Source organism: Fringilla coelebs (assembly GCF_963513975.1).
Source record: "Fringilla coelebs genome assembly, chromosome: 7".
NCBI classification, from domain to species: domain Eukaryota; kingdom Metazoa; phylum Chordata; class Aves; order Passeriformes; family Fringillidae; genus Fringilla; species Fringilla coelebs.
The window spans coordinates 3,833,169-3,851,434 of record NC_140035.1 but is presented as its reverse complement, the minus strand read 5'-3'; the positions used below and the strand labels follow the sequence as shown (position 1 = coordinate 3,851,434).

Here is an 18,266-nt window from a genome sequence, read left to right as displayed (position 1 = left end):
TCATGGGTGAGGATCAGAGGGATGCCAATGCAAGCCCATCTTCAGCGGGGGACAGAGGAGGCTGTGGAGGAGAGGGGAGCAGGGATTTCAGGAGCTAGCAGTGATGTCCTGTCATGTTTCCACCACTTCACCCAAAAAAAAAAAAAAATTATGGTCCACTCCTGCTGTAGGGCAGACCACCACTGTGAAATCATCTCTACAGCCAAAAATTAAAAAGAGGAAGCAAAATACCTACATATAAAATAAGCAAGATTCTTGACTTTAAAGACATATAAAACCACACACCAATAGGTTCAAGAAATTCAATTAAATTATAAATTGGATGGGTGTGTGCTGGTTTTGCCTTTGAAGGCATTTTTTTTGGAAGTGTGAGCAGCTATTTGTGTTTGGAAAGGAGTGCAGGTCAAGCATCGCAGCGCAGCCTCTCTGCTGGCTTTAACTGCTGTTGGGGAGGTGCATTACGGCCTCGAGTTGTGCATTTGCAGAGAAAATATCACCCCGTCCAGATGCTCAAGTCTGCTCTTTCTGCTCAGAAAACCCCGCACGAGGCTCTCGCAGTGCACGAAAAACCAGGAAAGGAGCTCGGCACGTTTTCCCTTTGCATGGTAGAACTTAGAGGTGAAACACAATCATTTCAGTCTGGATCAGAGTATCCTTTAGCAAAGTCCTAAGTCTAATTAACCCCCAAAATCGACTGACAAGGTTCATTCCTCTCGGCTGCAGCCTAACTGGTTGTATGTACGCTGGGCATGCAGGACCTAAGTCAGATGCTGCTTTGTTATAATTAGGGCAGCAAATTTTGTTTTCTGTTTGGTACTTGCTGTTACATATTGCATGTAATGTATGGCACTGTTAAGGGAAAAAAATTGGAGTCAAAGTGCCTGGAAAGTTAGGTCTGCTCTGTAGCACTGTGAGATTGTTGACATCTGCCGAGGTTGGAGAGCTCAGTAAGCAGGAAATGGGGTGTCACTCTGAGTGGTAGTTTACCATTATCCTGGCATCCTAATGAAGTGTCTGCAGTGCACAGAGCTTCTGGATGGCATCTTAACGCACGGCTAAGCAAAAGCACTTCTCTCCTTGTCACTGTCATCCATCTGCCTGCACCCTACTGTAGCCAATGGGATGGAACCATGCTACAATGTGCTATAAGCCATTTAGAGTTGCACATTGCATAATCAGTCCCATCAAATATGTAAAAAATGACTATTATTGGTTATTTCCCTCAAACTCTGGCACCTGGAGTTCGATACATTAAAGTTTAACTTTTCTAAGTGCTGTTTCTTCCCATTAATTCCACATATATTTTTGTTAAATGGGAGCGAGTTGCAAACTCATTGTCTTGGGTCTTGCTAGTGGATCACAAAAGTTGTATGAATATTCATTGCAAATTCCACTTTATATTACACAGGATGAATTTATCAGTTGCCCAGATAGAGCGGTTTCAACAATTCTCATTTTCTTTTTCAGCAACTAATTCTGAGGCATGAAAAAAAAGTAAATCAATTCGGATCACAAATTGTTTATTTTCTTTATAGCTAATATTAGTTAGTTTCAACACTTCTTATAGATTTTTAAAAATTAAAAAAAAAGCAAGAAAATATTTTACAATATATCTGCAATAGGGGATTGTCACAGTGAACTGCAAGTGATTAAAATTGGGACTTTTATGTTGCATGCTGTAACATTAAAATATCCTGCCATTAAAAGTGTTATGAACAAGTGATTTATCTATTAATACATTAAAACCTCTGTATCTTAGCCAGCATGACTTCCAGAATATGAAGACTTACCAAACAAAAGCAGAGTTTTGGGCAGTTGATGTGACTGAAAAAAAAAAAAAAGCCAACAGAGTACTGTCTTTTAAGCAAGTTTTCATTCCCTGATAACACCAAAGCCATCAAGGACTGGGGTTAAGCATTGTGTGACAGAGCAAGCTTCTAAAATGGGCAAGAGCGAGATGAATTGGCTAAGTCGGGTGTTTATTTATACAAACAAGAGGGCAGAACATAATTTAGTTGCATCAGGAATTTTTCACAGACATTAAAACTATAGCAAACATAACAGCAGGGATGCTTGCACAGCAGCACAGTGGGGAAGCTCACAGAGCGTCTGCCCACACTCCGGCTGGCTGTAGCCAGCGCCATAAGTCTCACAATTTCATTAGCACTCGAAAATCCACCTAAACCACCCCGTTCCGATTAAAAAATATAGAAAAGGAATGAAATAAACAACACCCCCCCCAAAAAAAAACAAACCCAAAAATAAAAAAGCCCCAGACAAGACCCGTCTTTCTCTCGGCAGCCGAATCAGTTGAGAATTGTTGGAAAAACTCTTGGCAGGCAGATTTTGCTGTAGCAACAGTGTGTGACGTTTTAACCACAGCAGAAATCTTATCCAAAAAAACAGAACAAGGTGAGAAGAGCCTGTAAGAAAATCGGGGAAAACCATGCCTAAGAAGCCAACAACAACAAAAGGTGGCAGATCAATAGTTTGATATTTTATGCAGGATCATAAATCACTGGGTTTTTTTCAGCAGTTCAGCCGTGAGGCTCAAAAGCATAAAAAGAAAGCATGGCTTGTGATAAAATTAGGCATTAATGTGAAGCATAAATGCCATTTAACATTAAACATGCACAAGCCACTGAAATGCCTGGAAAAAGGGAAATGGGTGCTATAGTAAAACTATACAAAGTAAATCAGACATGAATAATGCAGCAGGTCTGAGGAGGGTCACGGGTCAGACCCCAGTACCTTACAAAATAATGAATGCACGTCAGGTTAGAGACATCCATCCCCTCCTAGCCAACGTGAGTTATTGGAGATAAACCCTGGACTTCCTGTCCTGAAACAAAGTGGCTTGTTGTAAACATCTATGTCCATTTAAAATTAATGATTAAAAGAAACATTCGGTGGGATTCTCTTAAGTATTCTTTATGGACACGAGTGCTAAAGGTTACTTTCTTCATTCATTTTTACCCAGCCACTGTTAATGTTTGAGACACGTCATGTTTTCTTCTGTGCCCAAATGTTTATCCAAAGCTCATTTACAAAAGGGCTTCTATAATAGTAAGAGGGGCTTTTTTCAATGCATTCTTCATTTAGATATAAACAAGAGAGCATCCCCACGGTTTTGCTCTGTTAAAGGGAGCCAGCCTTATTTTTAAAGAGAGTAACCCAAATTCTAAATATATTTTCTATGATTCTTTTACACAGCAAAACCATCTGTGATTCACTTCAGAGCATCCTGATCTGCTGAAATTATCCCCTACGTCTCCCAAAATTTCCCCATAAAATGCAAAGAGGATTAGCCCTCGTCTCATTCTTTATTTGATATATGTGATTATGATGACTTTCCCTTCCAAAATTTTCATGGGGAAAAGAGAGTCTAACTTTCCAAAACCATTTTTTTCCCCTCAGATTTTCACCAATTCTTACAATAAAAAGAATGTAATTAAAACCAATATTGTTTCTTTTTATCACAATTGCTCTGCTTCTTTTTCTAGACTTAGCTGGAGAATTTAACAGCTGTTCAGAGTGTTTTCCTTCCTTTTCACCCTGCACTGCTGGGCTTCATGATACAGCACAGGGAAGGGGGATAACTTTTTCCCCATCTATTTTTAAAAACCCATGTTTAAGGATTTACACTTGTTCAAGGTAAAGAGAAAAACATTAAAAAAAAATTAAAAGATCTTTCTACTCCAGGATCTGAAAGGGAAAAATTTCTAGGAATGTGGAACTGAAGGCATTACAGAAATAAAGCAAATGCATAGGTATTGCAAATGAAACATAAGATCTTGCATCTGATCTGTTAAATATTCCATCAACAAGGTCAAGAGTAAAGACAAGCCCAGCCACAAAAACTGAAGCGAGAGTAAGCTTTAATAAAAAAAATGAACAGTTTATCCTCTTCAGCTTCTCAAGTGGAAAAACAAATTCTTTTATACTAGAGAAAAATCAAGCGTGTATAGAGCATTTAAAAAAACCCACCGATATCAACCATTTTAATGAAAGAATACCCAATATTTTCATGGAACTATAAAAGGGAGCAAGACTAAGTGTTATGGCAAAAAGCCTGGGCTCAGCAGCTTTGTGTGGGAAATGGTGAAATGTGACTGTGATTTATAATGAGAAAAGGTATCTACAACATACAATTTTCTACCTAGCTGCAAATAATAATTCATAGTGATGTCCCTTCCAGATAAAATACCTTTGCAATGTAGGACTCATGTGGTAAAATGATCATGATAAATGTCAGACCAGTGCAGGTAACGGCTTTACAAACCATTAAGATTAGCTGGCTCTTTTTTTTTGATGATAACAGTAACCATGCTGTGACTCTATGTGGTAATAATATCTCAGTACTGATAAATGCCAGAGCCAGGCAGAGGTGTTTATCATCCCCAGTTCAGAAATGCTGACTAAAGTTACCACATGTTGCCTGTTTTTTCTTCTTTTACAATAGACTAACAATTAACAAAAAGGCCGATGCACAACATAATTTTCTGCAAAATTTCTACGGTTTTTGTGCTTTATTGCCTATCTAAATATTCCCTGTGTTCAAATACTGATGACTTTGGTACAATAAGCCCTAAAGGAAAGCTTTCTACCCCTGCCATTCTGTCAATAAATAATTTTTTAAATAAATTAATATTGGGGGAGGGCTATTTTATCTCCTTTACGAATACACCTCACAAATAATTGCAGCCTCTGTGAGCAGCAGAGGGTCCAGAGAAGTGGTTAATAAACACAGAGCAGAAACACTTCTGCCAAGAGAACATGATAAAGTTTCACTGTACAACACTTCCCTGTAAATGTTCTGCAACAGACAAAGAGTGAGCCCTTCCTTCCACTGTGCTTGTCCCTGCCTCAGTGTCTCAGTTCCACTCAAGCCCAGTGAATTCTCAGGGGAAAAAACAAACAAACAAACAAACAACCTGAATTAAAAATTAAACTTCTTGAGAAACTTTACCTGTGGAGTTGCAGGAGAGGCAAGGCAGCCCAAATATAAATATAAATATAAATATAAATATAAATATAAATATAAATATAAATATAAATATAAATATAAATGATATAAATATATAAATATAAATATAAATGATATAAATATATAAATGTAAATAATCTGGTGAGATCATAGCATGTCTTGTGATGGCACAGCATGTCCAGAGAAGGGCAGTGGGACTGGGGAAGGGGCTGGGGCTCAAGTCTGATGAGGAGTAGCTGAAGGAGCTGGATGTGTTTAACCTGGAGAAAAGGAGACTCAGGAGGAGCCCTGTCCCCCTCTGCAACAAGCTGACAGGAGGTTGCAGAAAGCTAGAGGTTGGTCTCTTCTCCCAGGTAGCAAGTCCTAGATTGAAAGGAAATGGCCTCAGGTAGTTCCAGGAGAGGTTTAGGTTGGGTTGCAGGAAAAATTTCTTCATTAAAGGGATTGCTAAGTATTGGAACAGGCTGCCCAGAGCAGTGGGTGAGTCCCCATCCTTGGAGGGATTTAAAAGCCATGTGGATGTGGCACTCAAAGACTTGGTTTGGTGATGGACTTGGCAGTGCTGTGGTAAAGATTAGATTTGGGTGTTGGAGGATTTCTTGATACCGAATGATTCTGCAATTTTTTTTATGCACACCAAGCAGTACAAATAAAAAGCCCAGAGAACTTTCACCCTTTCCTATAATAAATTCACTTCTGAAAATTTCATATCATTTTCATTTGTAGCTTCAGACCTATTTCCACTGGGCAGTTCACCCACAGAACAAAATTGAACATCAATGGCTTGTGGCAGAAAACATCCAGGGATGACTGCACTGCAAGAGTGAGGGAGCTTGTGCTGTTCAGAAGTTAGTGGTTTTTGTAGGTCAAACCAAAACAAGAGAGAAATACACAGAAAGTGTGTTCTTCCTTTGTGTTTAACTTCATTCTCACTATTGTCAATTGCTTGACTTCCTATAGATAAAGTCCATAAGAAAGTTTGAAGGTTTTTTTACTGGAAACTAATATCTATGCACTGCCTACTTTTAGGTCTTTGTCTTCCATGTCTACATGATTGTTAAAATTAAAAACTATTTCAGTATAAACATCTATATCTGTGGGTACAAAGTATTAATCCCAGCAGGAACTAGCAACACATGCTGAGGAAGGAATATTATCCTAGTAATTTTAATTTTTAAATTAAGCTTGATTGCAGGAAAATTTTAGTTTGGAACTTTTTTTTTGGTGAAACCTTTAAATCAAGTCACTAATCACCACGTATGCTTATGCAGCACCTACTGCAACTGGGATTTAATCCTGATTGAGATCTCTGAGTGCTAGGGTAATATGAATATTAAAGAGGAACATATACGAAGAATGATAGGTGATAATTAAATCATAGATGATAAGATCAGAAAAGTGTTCTCAGGTTATCTAGGGCATGTAACATGCAAGATGTTTTCCCTACGTCAGACCTACTGGTACCTTATCTAATCTGTTCCTAAATGAAAGAACAGTTGTACAGGACTTTGTTTTACTTGCAACATCTTAGACAAATCGATGAAAATATCAGCCAAACCTTTCCCACAAAACTATGAATCATGGTAAAACAGGAAGGCATACCTTAACAGAAATGGCAGAACTGCTCTTATCACCCCAAAGGAGAGATGAAAGTCCTTAGTGCTGCATTCTTTATTACTAATTTTAAGTTTGAAACACTTTTTTTTTTTCCTGTAGAAATTCCAGTTGTGAGATGCTACAGGTATGAGAAAATAGCTACAGTGGAATAGTTTTTTGAAATCATTTTTCTCAAGGTTGGACTACTAAAAACAATAGCAAATTTTATGTTTCCAAATATGATGGGCTGTTAAAGACAGATTCATGAATACACTGGATTTAATTATGATGAATTAAAAAGGACAACAAGGATTACATAGATAGGGCACCTATCACAGAAGCTGCCTCACTGGACAAATGTAATTTCAGAGGATAATTCCATTTAAGATGTGAGTCTCTTACTTCTTGGAGGTGTTTGATCCAAGGAAGGTGGTCTATCAGTCTAATGAAATAAGTTAAAAGTAAAAAAATAATTTTCTGTGAACCAGGAAATGCTTTCTTAAGATTAACAGAGAATTTTTAATTTTGTTGACTACTCTTGTTCTCTGTTAAGGTGAAAGAGGGTATGAAATATTCTGGTTTTAACCCAATATTCATGATGACTTTTCTTGTAAGGTACCAGCTACAGCAATGTGCAAAGCAATATCCAAATATGGCACTCAAATGGTTATTTGCTTTTTTTTTCCTTTAGAAATCCAGAACAATGCCAGTCGTATCAAAGGCATCAGGAGCCTGGTAAAGAAGCTCCCTAGACCCAACTATGACACGATGAAAATCCTTTTTGAACATCTACAGAAGTAAGTAGAACTGTGGTACTCTCAATTTTTAAAATAGGAATTGGTATGTGGTGTCCAAATCCTATTGGAAGTGTCATCCAAAGTACCAAAGATAATTACATTCTTTGGCAAAATTAAGCATGATCCAAAAAATCAACCCAGGGTGTCACATTCACTGTAGGTTTTCTTCTTGTGCTTCATGGCATTAACAGCAAAGGTGTGCATAGCTGACATGGCTCACTCAGACAGCCACCAGAGCTGTTGGACCTGCAGGATGGCCAGGAAGCCTCAGGGTAGGGAACTGGGAAGGGCAGGGTCCTGTGATCCTATTCCTCCTTGCTGTTGGCACTGCCAGTGCTGTTTTCTACAGTCACTTTTCAGCCAAACTACCCCTAAAACTGAAGGGACATCAGGATCTGGGCCCCATCAAGGCACAGAGGAGTATTTCATCCCAGGAACGACGTACTGACCCCAGTGAGGGAGTGATAAAAGCTCCAAATCAAAGACCACTCTGAGCTTATAATGAATGATGCCTTTATAGAGACCATTTCTTGGCATGTGCATGTAAGAGATGTAGATCCTTTATCTTGTTTTGCAGCTTCCAGCTGAAATGGCAAAATGAAGTTCATATAGTTGTGGGAATGTCCCCATTTCATTTAAGCATGGAAGGATTTTAAGCAGTCCATAAAATGACTGAGTTTGGCCTTGCAGAAAAACAGTTTTCTGTGTGTTCATTTGATGCACTGTGTGCACACATTCTCTCCTTCAGCAGGTTATCTAGAGAAGGATGATAATTTATTGCTGGCAATGGAAGAATAATAAGGGAAATTATTTCCTGGGAAGAACATGAGTGCAAGGAGTGTGTACACGCTGTCAGCACAGATATGCCATATACAAAATTTACTGCACTCTGCATGGCATTGATCTTAACCTGAAAAAGTTTTGTTGCCATGTCTTAGGGGAGAGATATCAGGTACACACAATAAGTCTTTGATCTCATAGTTAAATCACTTGATTGAGACTCGGGAGACGTGGGTTCAGTTCTTGGCTTTGACCGGATGTTCTGGGTGACCTTGGGTAAATCATTTAATCTCCCTGTGCCTTGGTTCCTTGTTTACAAAATGATGATAATACTTCCTTTGTCTGCCTTGGCTTTTTAGAGCATAATCTATTTGGGACAGCAATTGTTTCCTGCTGTGGATGTGTAGAATAACTGGCAAAACTGGACCCACGCTGGTGGTTTTTCGGAGAAAAGAAAACAAAAGGAAAAATAAACTGCTAAAATAGAGGAAATAAAATACCAATAGTTCATAATGCAGAGGTACACCGAGGCGACACAGGGGCACAGAGTGATGGAAGGCGGGAAGACGTGACACTGGAGCTGTTTGGGGTTTTAAGCACTAGGGAAGTAATTGTCTGAGTCTCTCTGAAGAAGGTCAATCTTCTCCTCTGCCTCAAACACATCCTCAGGAAAAGACAGGGCTATTCCACAAGCTTTGCTCCATTGATGTGGAAGCAACAGTGGAAGAGATATTGAAAGCACAAAAATATCCCCCCCAAAAATAAAACATATGTGTTCTCTTGAACTTGCTGGTGCTAAAGACGGGGGTCAGTCTGAATGATCTCAAGGCTCCATAAATGAGAATGAAGTAGTGTACTTACATTTTAAGTAATGATGTGATGCCTACATTCTGCAAATAGAGACAAGGTGTGTTTGTTTGAATCAGTCTAGGAAACATGACTAGTTTGCAGAGGTTACAAAAGGTAGAGTTAAATTAATTTTGGGGACACTCTTCAGAAGAGGAGAGTCAATGTCCCTCAGCACGGCCTTGCACTACTCCCTTTGATTACAGGACTTTCTCAGGACAAGTTACAGGAGCTTCAGAAGTTTCTGTTTAGTTGGAAAAATAACTAAACTGCCTTTATTTGAGGCATACAACTGCAGTTTCTATATTTGCTGGTTGAGATGGATGTTCTTGCCCAGTTGAACTGGTCTTGAGGGGGTTCTGATGGGGAGAAGATGAGGGATTGCAGCTATGCTGTTTCCATGGCATTCCCCCTCTTTCTCCTACACTTCTCCTCCTCCTTTCTTTCCTGTCAGATAGAACAGGGCTATACAGACCTGGACCATGGGGCTGTCCAAGCCTGTGACTTCTATACAGCACATGAGAGCATCTGTCTCCCTGACACCCAGCACGAGAATCCAACCTTTGCCTTATCCTAAGCCATTCTGCAGCAATCCAGCCTGCAGGAGCAGGTCCAGATCCAGCAGAAATAGCAGTGAGAAATGCACTTCAGAAGGGTCCTCCTCAGAAACCCAGACAAAGCAGGTGATGAGAGAGTCTGTGAGAAAGGCCTGGCAGCAGGGATTAACTCCTGTGCCATATATCTCTCTTCAACCAAGCTCTCTGAAGCTGCAAGAAGTCACAGTGCAGTGTATGCAGCCCACAGGAGGTGGATTAAAAGCAAAGTTGAGTCTGCAGTACCTGTTCTTTCAAGTTTTTTGCATTCGATAGGAAAAACCACAACCTGCTGACATCCCTGTTCCTCTTTCCATGAAAGCTCTTCTACTTAAAAGCAAAATAGACAAAATATGGGGCTGAACAGACATATCACATAGCTCTGTCAGTCTAATTCCATGAGGAATCATTCCATTATGACCCATGCTGGAAATAATTGAGCACAACTACTATTAGGCTATTCATGGTTCTTCCCAAAGATGAGCAAACCAAACAAATAGATGTTACATAGGAAAGAAACAACAAAAACCCAACCTGAGTATAGATTTTCCTGCATAAAGGGCTACAGAAAACAGCCTGTTCTACTCTAACATGTTTGGAGAATATTTGCTTGCTCTGTACAGCCCATATATTTCTGCCTCATACACCAGTTCCACAGATCTCCTCTCTTTCCTCCTCCTTATTCACATCTGACTTTTACTCCCAAACAAAATGAGCTAATCACAGGTACCAGCTAAAACTTATGCACTTTTCTGGTACCATTTTTTGGGTGCACACAGGACATCAAATGATGCAGAAACCTTGCCTTCTTTCTCTGCACAAACAGGAACTGAGCGCAACAAATCCCTATCTGGGAAACCATTATATGTACCCAATAATTTACTCACAGAATTGTAATAGAAGTTAGGCAGAAGGAGAATCTCACTCTATGTATTTATGACCTGCTTTCACCACAGCACCTTGAGGTAGCTCTTACACACCCATTGGGAAACTGAGGCACAAGAAGTTTAAATTATTTAAAGTCTCAGCATAAACCAGCGACACAATTTAAAAACCTGGACGGGATTTTTTTAACTTGCACAGAAGCTTCTCCAGTGACCACAAAACTTCTCATTTCTCCCTCATGCAAAATGCAACAGGGAGGAGGAACACCCTGGCTGGGTCCTCAGCTCTGCGCTCCAAGCTGGCGAGGGCGGACGCCGCTCTCCTCCAGGAGCTGTGTGCCTGCGTTACACAGCACTGTGCCTGAGCTCATGAGCTGTGCTTATTAATGTTAAATTAATGAATCTCAGCCTGCTCTGCTTATTAGGTTGAGCTCTGTGCCACCACGAGGCAGCTCTGCAGCTCCCAGACCCGAGCTGTGTCACATCTGACCGGGCTGGAGCGCAGGGCAGCCAAGCTCCGCTCTGGCTCTACCCATCCGCGTGGGCACCCCTGCAAGGGGAGGTGTTAGAGACAAAAATCCCTCTCCTCGCTCCAGATTTCCCCTCACAAAGGCAGGATAATGTGTGTTATTTACAAAACTAGAAAAGGGATGTTGAAATAATTAAAGGGGAAGGCAGGGGCCAGCTCCCAGCCCTGCGCCTTACGTGGAAAACACGGAACCCAGATGCCCAACTGTGGAAGATATTCTTCCAGCAGCAGCATCTGCCTCCTTGGCAGCCACTTCAGGCAAGTTGTCTGGGGAGCTCTGCAGTTGCCTCTTGGTTTATCACGTGGATCTGTTAATGTGCCCTATCTGGCTGGCTTGTCCAGGCAGGAGCTGATTTGTTTTAATTCACCTTTGAATCCAAGAAACTCCATTTATTTTGCTCCATTTTTCCCATACTCTACATAGCATGGCAAGTAATTTTCAGATGCCATGCAGGCGTTCTGCCCTTTCAGAGGGAGAATGGTGATTTTCTCCCTGGTTGTCTTCCCCCTCTGCCCAAATTCTTCATTCTTACTATGAATTGTTTGCAATGATTTCACTGGAAAGATGCTCTTCATCAAGGTAGAACTACATATCTAAGACAAATCCACCAATATTAATATATGATCTAACAAAAGTCATAGGCATTAATCTTCAGCTGTTTTGACAAAAAAAAACAAATTCCCCCCCTGCTCATAGGTCTGTGAACAGGAATAAAATATCCAACCTTTACAAACAGTGGGGAGGAAGAGTTCCCCCCACCTCAAACCTGACAACCTTTGGCAGAAACATTCTCAAAAGTCAAGTTTTTACCAAACTATATACAACTAAACAGACTTGTTTCTACCTATTACATTCTAAGGAAAAATAAAAAAAAAAAAAAAGAAAAGAAAAAATAAATTAAAAGGAAAACAAAGCAGAGCCATGCATGGCCAGCAGCCCACAGTAGCCTGCACACCATGACACAATGACAATGTGATGACAAATCCAGCAGCAGTACCCAGAATTCTGAGGGAAAACTGGAAAATGAAGTTAAAGTACAACATATAGTAATGCTGTATGGGATGCCTGCAAACTTTTTTTTTCCCTCCAAAGTTGGTGGAGGAAAGATGTAGCAAACATATGTGATTTTCACTTGCTAAACTACGTGTCATATCAGCAGTTTTCAGGCAGGCTCATGTAATAAATGTAAGCTCAGGAGAGCCCTTTTCTCACACAGCAAAAGAACAGATTACACTGAGAACTCTGCAAGTTTTCTATTAAGAAAAATTAAAAATAATTTAAAAAATAAAAATAATAAAGGCAAAAGCTACTGAAAACTAAAAATAATCTCCAAAAGGGAAGTACTCTACAAAAAAAAAATCTATTTGGGAAACCTCTGTGAACCTGTGGAAGACCTACAACCCAAAAAGTGGAATGGGCGCTTAAGTTTTCCCTCAGGAAAAATGCCCAAATTTAGAAAGGTGCAGAAGTCCTTAAAAGAAGACACAAGTAAGACTATTTGTTGAAATTATTTCCTGAATCAAGACGTTTCTTTATAATCAGGCAACTCATGAGCAGGTTTTGGTTTTTAGCCATGGGACAGTAGCAGGGAGAAAATGTAACTGTGCTCCTACAAGATTTGGGGGAGCAGCTACTGGAAATGTGAGGCCTCCTGCACCAGAGGAGTAAGTAGGTGGGCAGACCAGTTATATAAAAACTCAGATATGCCTGACTGGCATTTTAAGATTTATATGAAGTGATTTAATCATCTTTTAACTTGAGATAGGCAAATATATATTGAGATGTGCTTTTGCACACGTGCTTTCCTCGGTTTCAACTGTGGAAGAGTTTTACAAAGGAGCTGGAGCAATGCCAACACTCATCCCATTTTCCACAGCTTCCCAGGGCTCATTTTGGGGGCAGGAGAAGAATTAAACCCTTTTCCTCTCTGTTAAGCACACATCAGAGTACTAAACTCACCCTTTGGATGTAAGTGGACGCAAGAAAATATGCACCAGGCACAAGGGTGCACAGGACAGGAGTCATAATAGATTTTGGGCTCCAGAAAAAAAAAAAAAAAAAGAGAAAAAAGAAAAAAAAAATCCAGTCACTCAGAAGCATCTTTAAGCATTTTGATTTTGTAATTTTTGGGGTTGGGGTGATCTGCTACTGGGAGTTTTGCAGTCATGCCAAATCCTGCTCTTTGAGGAGTAAGAAAGTTTACAAAGTTAGTTCTTCCCCAAAGAATACCTTACAGTTTAGTGCTTTTAACAAGAAGCATGATGAGTAATTAAAGCCACATTTTCACCCCTTGCTTCCATCTATTTCCGATTTCCACAACTGTATTTAAAAAAATAAACCCTGATTTTCATAACAGTCAGGCAAATAATTGCACTCGGTACTTTTCAATGCTACCAAGTACTGAACTGGTGTATCAGCAAATAACAGAACGATAAAAATAATTAACATAGTTTTAATTTAAATATTTATGACACAGTTGACTCTGTGGCTGCACGGCACCATTGTGCTGAGTGCAGTACACAAACCCTGATAGATAGAGCTCCTGTCTCCAAGAGCTCCTATTGTTCATCCCACATTACTCAATATCAAACAATCTCAAAAAAGCTTTTCAAACATTAATTAAATCTCCTAACTTCCTTTTCAGGTCAGTAAGTTTTATTATCCTAGTTGTGTAGATAAAGAAAGTGAGGAATGGAGAGGGTGAGGCACTTTCCCACCACGACACAGCCAACACTTCTCACTTCCACTCCTTGCTCGCTCCCCAATCCCCCAGCGGAGCCCCCCAAGCCTTTGAAGGCTCGTCCATGTGCTGTGGGTGTACGTGTGCATCTGGCCAGCACATCCCAGGCAGGGCTGGTTACTGCTAAGGACTCTTCAGTTAATCAGGACCACGTGAGAATCCTGCTTCTGGTTTGCACTCGCATCAGCTTCAGCAAAATATCACCAGCGGAGTTAATTTATGGGATTTTGTAACCTCTTAATATTGCTTGGGGTTAGTGTTCTTTCCAGCTCAAATCCTTTTTTGTTGGCCAAAATTAGGAATGCTCAATTCATTACAATGGCTCTGTCCCCCCCCTTTATTTATTTTTTTTTTTTGTTTGGGGAGATTGGAGCCTAACACAGTAACGTCCACAAGGTCATCAAAGGGTAAATTGCAATGCTTTTCATTTTTGTGCCTAAAGATACATGATTTTTCTCAGAATTAAGGTTGTGAAATGAATAATTTGCTTGAAGTTTCTCAGATATTCGTTGGAACTTTAAAAAAACAAAACAAAACAAAAAAGGCTTTAAGGCCAAATGTCAGTGTTCTGTGCAAAATAATTAATATAACACAATGGGATCTATTCTACTATTGATTGAAAGGGAATTTATGCAGGTAATTCATTAAGGCTAGCGAGAGTTTGGCATGTAAATCCCCCAGCACTTTGATGGGAAAACAGACCCAGTTGGTTTATTTATTTTTTTTTTAATAGGATATAAGATACAAGATTTTCAGTGACAAATATATAAAAAGCAAAAGCAAATACCTGAGCAACTAGGGCCCTGCTCAGTGAGGGTTCTGGAATGACATTAGATCAAATCCTTTTTCACACACTGCAAAAGATGCAACAATCATTTCAATCACCATGTTAAGAGAATCAATACAATTTTTCCTCCCAGAGAATGGTACTTTACATTCCAATATTTGCAGGCTATCACCTTCATACATCTCTTTTTGTGGTCAAGTGCATGATTACTACTTCTGACAGGGTATTGGCCATTTTCTTATGAAGACCTACAAATTCTTGTAAATAAAAACCAATCAGAAAAAAAAAAAAAAAAAAAAAAAGAAGAGCAAATCTGTGGACTGGAATGCACTCTACTTGTAATGGGAACAAAAAGCTGGCAATGAAATATAAACCTAAATCACAGCAGAATGACCTACTTTAAGGCATTTGCCAAAGAGACAGTGTTTTAGACAGCTCCTCTGAAGTAGCGTCTTTATGTCTATGCCATCTGCAGATTTATTATTGTGCTTTAGAAAAAAAAAAAAAAAAGAAAGAAAAAAATAAAAAAGGAAAGAAAAACCTACAGTATGCCTGAACAAAACTCAGCTTCATGTATAGAAAGATTCCAGTACTGTGGGCACCACACCCACACCTACTGATGTGGTCCAAGTTTTTTCTTTAGAGGCACCTAATTAAGAAACCCTGACTCATTTACATGGATACGTTTGATCTAAATTACACTCCAAACCACACCAAATTAGGAGCATCTGTGAATGCGAAGTGTTTGTTCCCAGTGCCTGGTAGAACAGGGCCAGTTCTGGACGGCACATGTTCAAGTGACGAAAAATATTTCAGATGTAACATACTTCTGAGACTCACTTTTCCACTAATAATTCATAATGAGTTAAACCAGTATCTCTGCTTCAGCAATTATTTCAGGCTGGGCAAAAAATGTCATTTTACTTTTTAAAGGAAGGGTGGGGGGAAAAGCAGGAGTGCAACCACCTAGTTTGGTGGGGCATTAACACAACCATTAGTTACAATTTAAATCTGTGCAGCGCATTTGATTTTGGATATACTTTACCCCTAAAGCCTGGACTGAAGGAAAGTATAAATTAATGATTGGTTGTTGTTCACAAACAAGACCTTCTGCCTTGGTGAATGGTCTTCCCTCATCAATCAGTTTTCCAGAGGAGTCCGGATGGAAGGCAGGGTCTCAGCCCAAAGAGGCAACACCCTACCTGATAGTAACATGAAAAATTCAAGAGCACCAGATTTGAAGGTGATGCCTCCTTTTCCAGGCTGCCTTGCTGGTGGCTGACTGTGCCTGCTCGCAGCCCAGAAAGCCACTCTGTACAAAAACGGGTCCTGTGGCAATTAGGAAACTTTTATCCCGCGTTCCCATCTCCCACCAAGAGCGAGCAGGGGGGCTGCAGAAGCCACTGCTTGCTGCTTTGCCGCCTTCCTGGCAAACTGAATAAAAAATAGCCTTAATCTTACTCTAGGCAGCTCAAGAACCGAGGAGTGTAAATCCGAATTCCACGCTGGGTTTGCAATTCCCAGCCCACTGGTGCAATTTGGCACGACCTTTGGATTTGGCCCATAGTGTTTGGCAGCCACCTTTTATTCTTCCCATCTTTTATACTTTGTGAATAGTCCAAGTTACATAATGCCAGTGACAATTTGTTTATGGCGAGCGCTGGAGTCACTGTTTTATGATTACATTCAAACTTTAAGCCACATTTTGACATCTAAGGATCATCTTGCATTCTCGTGTACTCTATACAATGAAGGTTTGTGTTCCAGTGAGGAGCAGGGGGGGGGAGGAACTTTATAAATAACATGACTCCTTTTGTCTGAAGAGATTTTAATACATTTGTCTGATCTACTGTTTTTGCAGTAGCTAGAATATAATTTGAATATATTAATATTTTCAGCAACTGTGCTGAGAGAGCCCAGTTAATAACTTATGCATGGGTGTATAGATACACTTCAGACAGAGGTAGTTTTTAGCCCTTATGTTGGTAATACTTAGAAACACACAATGAAAGAGCCTGTTCTTTCCTCCTCTTTGTTGTGGGCATGCATTGTGATGGTATGGAGCCAGTGTTCTTTCTGTTGTCTACACAGCCTGGATTCAATAAGCAGTTATATATGCATATTATGACAATGTGGTCAAGGAAACCAGATTTTTTTACTATACCTTCATGTGCCTGTACAGTATAAAATCTGGTATTTATTTTTCTTGTCCTCATTCAATATGTTAACAAAATCATAATTTGATACAGGTTATGTTCACTTTATAATTAAAATTATAGAGTTAGATGAAAATACAGCAAGATGTTGCTGAATGGAAAATATTTATCTTTCCGTACATTACGCATTATGGTGCTATGTAAAATCATAAATCTGTGAAGCAGCTCTCTCCAGCCAATTTGCCTCCTCCCCTGGTCCACAAGACGCAACCAGTTACCTCCTCTAAACTGAGGATTTTACACCCACCTCAGCCCTAACATTAGATTGCACTGCCACATCCTCTCCAGAGCTTTGCTGTGGTCTTCCAGAAGAAGACCCCTTGCCATGGAGATAAGCCAAGAAAAAGGAATTCAGAAACGGTCTGTCATTTTCCCAGCTCCTCCTGTAGCTCTCCCAGCACCTTCACAGAAAAGCACAAACTTTTTTGCACCATGTTCTCTGTGTCAGCACTAGACTCAGGCTCCCCAGACCACCTCAGGATAGCACTTCATCCATCTGGAAACTGTTCTCACCTCCCAGATCATTGCCATCCACCCTGCCAAGCGCAGGCCTTCACCAAATACCATCAGCAGCCACCATGCAGTCAGCCCAGGGCATATGGGACAGCCCTAGAGCATATGGAAGCTTTCCAGCAAGTGAAGTTTACTGGGAACATCAGTTTGCCTTGTTCAGGCTCTCAGTCCTGAGAGGATTTCCACAGGGCTGTGGCAGCAGTAGTAGCAGGCAACTTTAACCACCTCAGACAACCCAGATTGTTTCCATGTCTGGATAAGGGTCTCATAAAAGTGTCATCAGGATAAGGAGTTTTCATTCCTTCAGAGCATCTACCCCATGGAAGTCACTGCAGCTGCTCTGGACTCAGAGCCAACCCTGAGATTTCTGTCACAGGGCAAATTTCAAGTCTTGTTGAGCGCATTTTGGATCTCACCTGGCCTCTATGGTGAGGAGCTGCTTCACCTTTCCAAATTATAAAGTAAGAGCTTTCCATTACTTCTCATTCCAGCTCTGCATCCTGAGACTCCAATGTGTGCTTGCTAAAGAGGCACTTTCTAAGTTTATAAATCCCTTTACAAACATTCACTTCAGGCTAGACAATTTCTGCTGGAGAGGCAGCACCTACAGAGAGGTGTCCTGAAAGCCTCTTACTGTGAGTTGTGCAAGGACTGATGACTGATATCAGGGTTTTGATCTCAGCAAGATTGTCCCTGTTGTTCCTAAATCCTTCAATCTCTGCCGAACATGGTTTGGGTTAGGAGGTCTAAGAGACTCATGTATGTTTTCTCACCAGTTTTTTTAACTGTGGATTTTGATCAGGGTTGGACAGAAGCAGATATTGGCAAATCTGGTCACTTGAAGCCTCAAAGATGAAAGAAATACAAGTAGTGAGAGGGGTAGAGCTGATTGTGTAGAGTATAAAGACTTTGTAAAGTATCTGAGGCAGTTAGACCAGAGTCATCTGAGACCAGCACACGTGTGAATGGGTATTTGACTTTAAAGGAGCTAATGAGA

The 18,266-nt window shown here is 40.2% G+C and overlaps 1 protein-coding gene across 1 annotated transcript in view; it reads left to right on the top strand.

Annotated features, from left to right (window-relative positions):
* The window catches only part of ARHGAP15 (Rho GTPase activating protein 15), a 302,702-nt gene that overhangs the window by 272,496 nt on the left and 11,940 nt on the right, over positions 1-18,266 (top strand). The window contains exon 12 of the mRNA XM_084209803.1: positions 7,275-7,380. Coding sequence (XP_084065929.1) covers positions 7,275-7,380 — 106 coding nt within the window. The remainder of the gene's footprint in view (positions 1-7,274; positions 7,381-18,266) is intronic.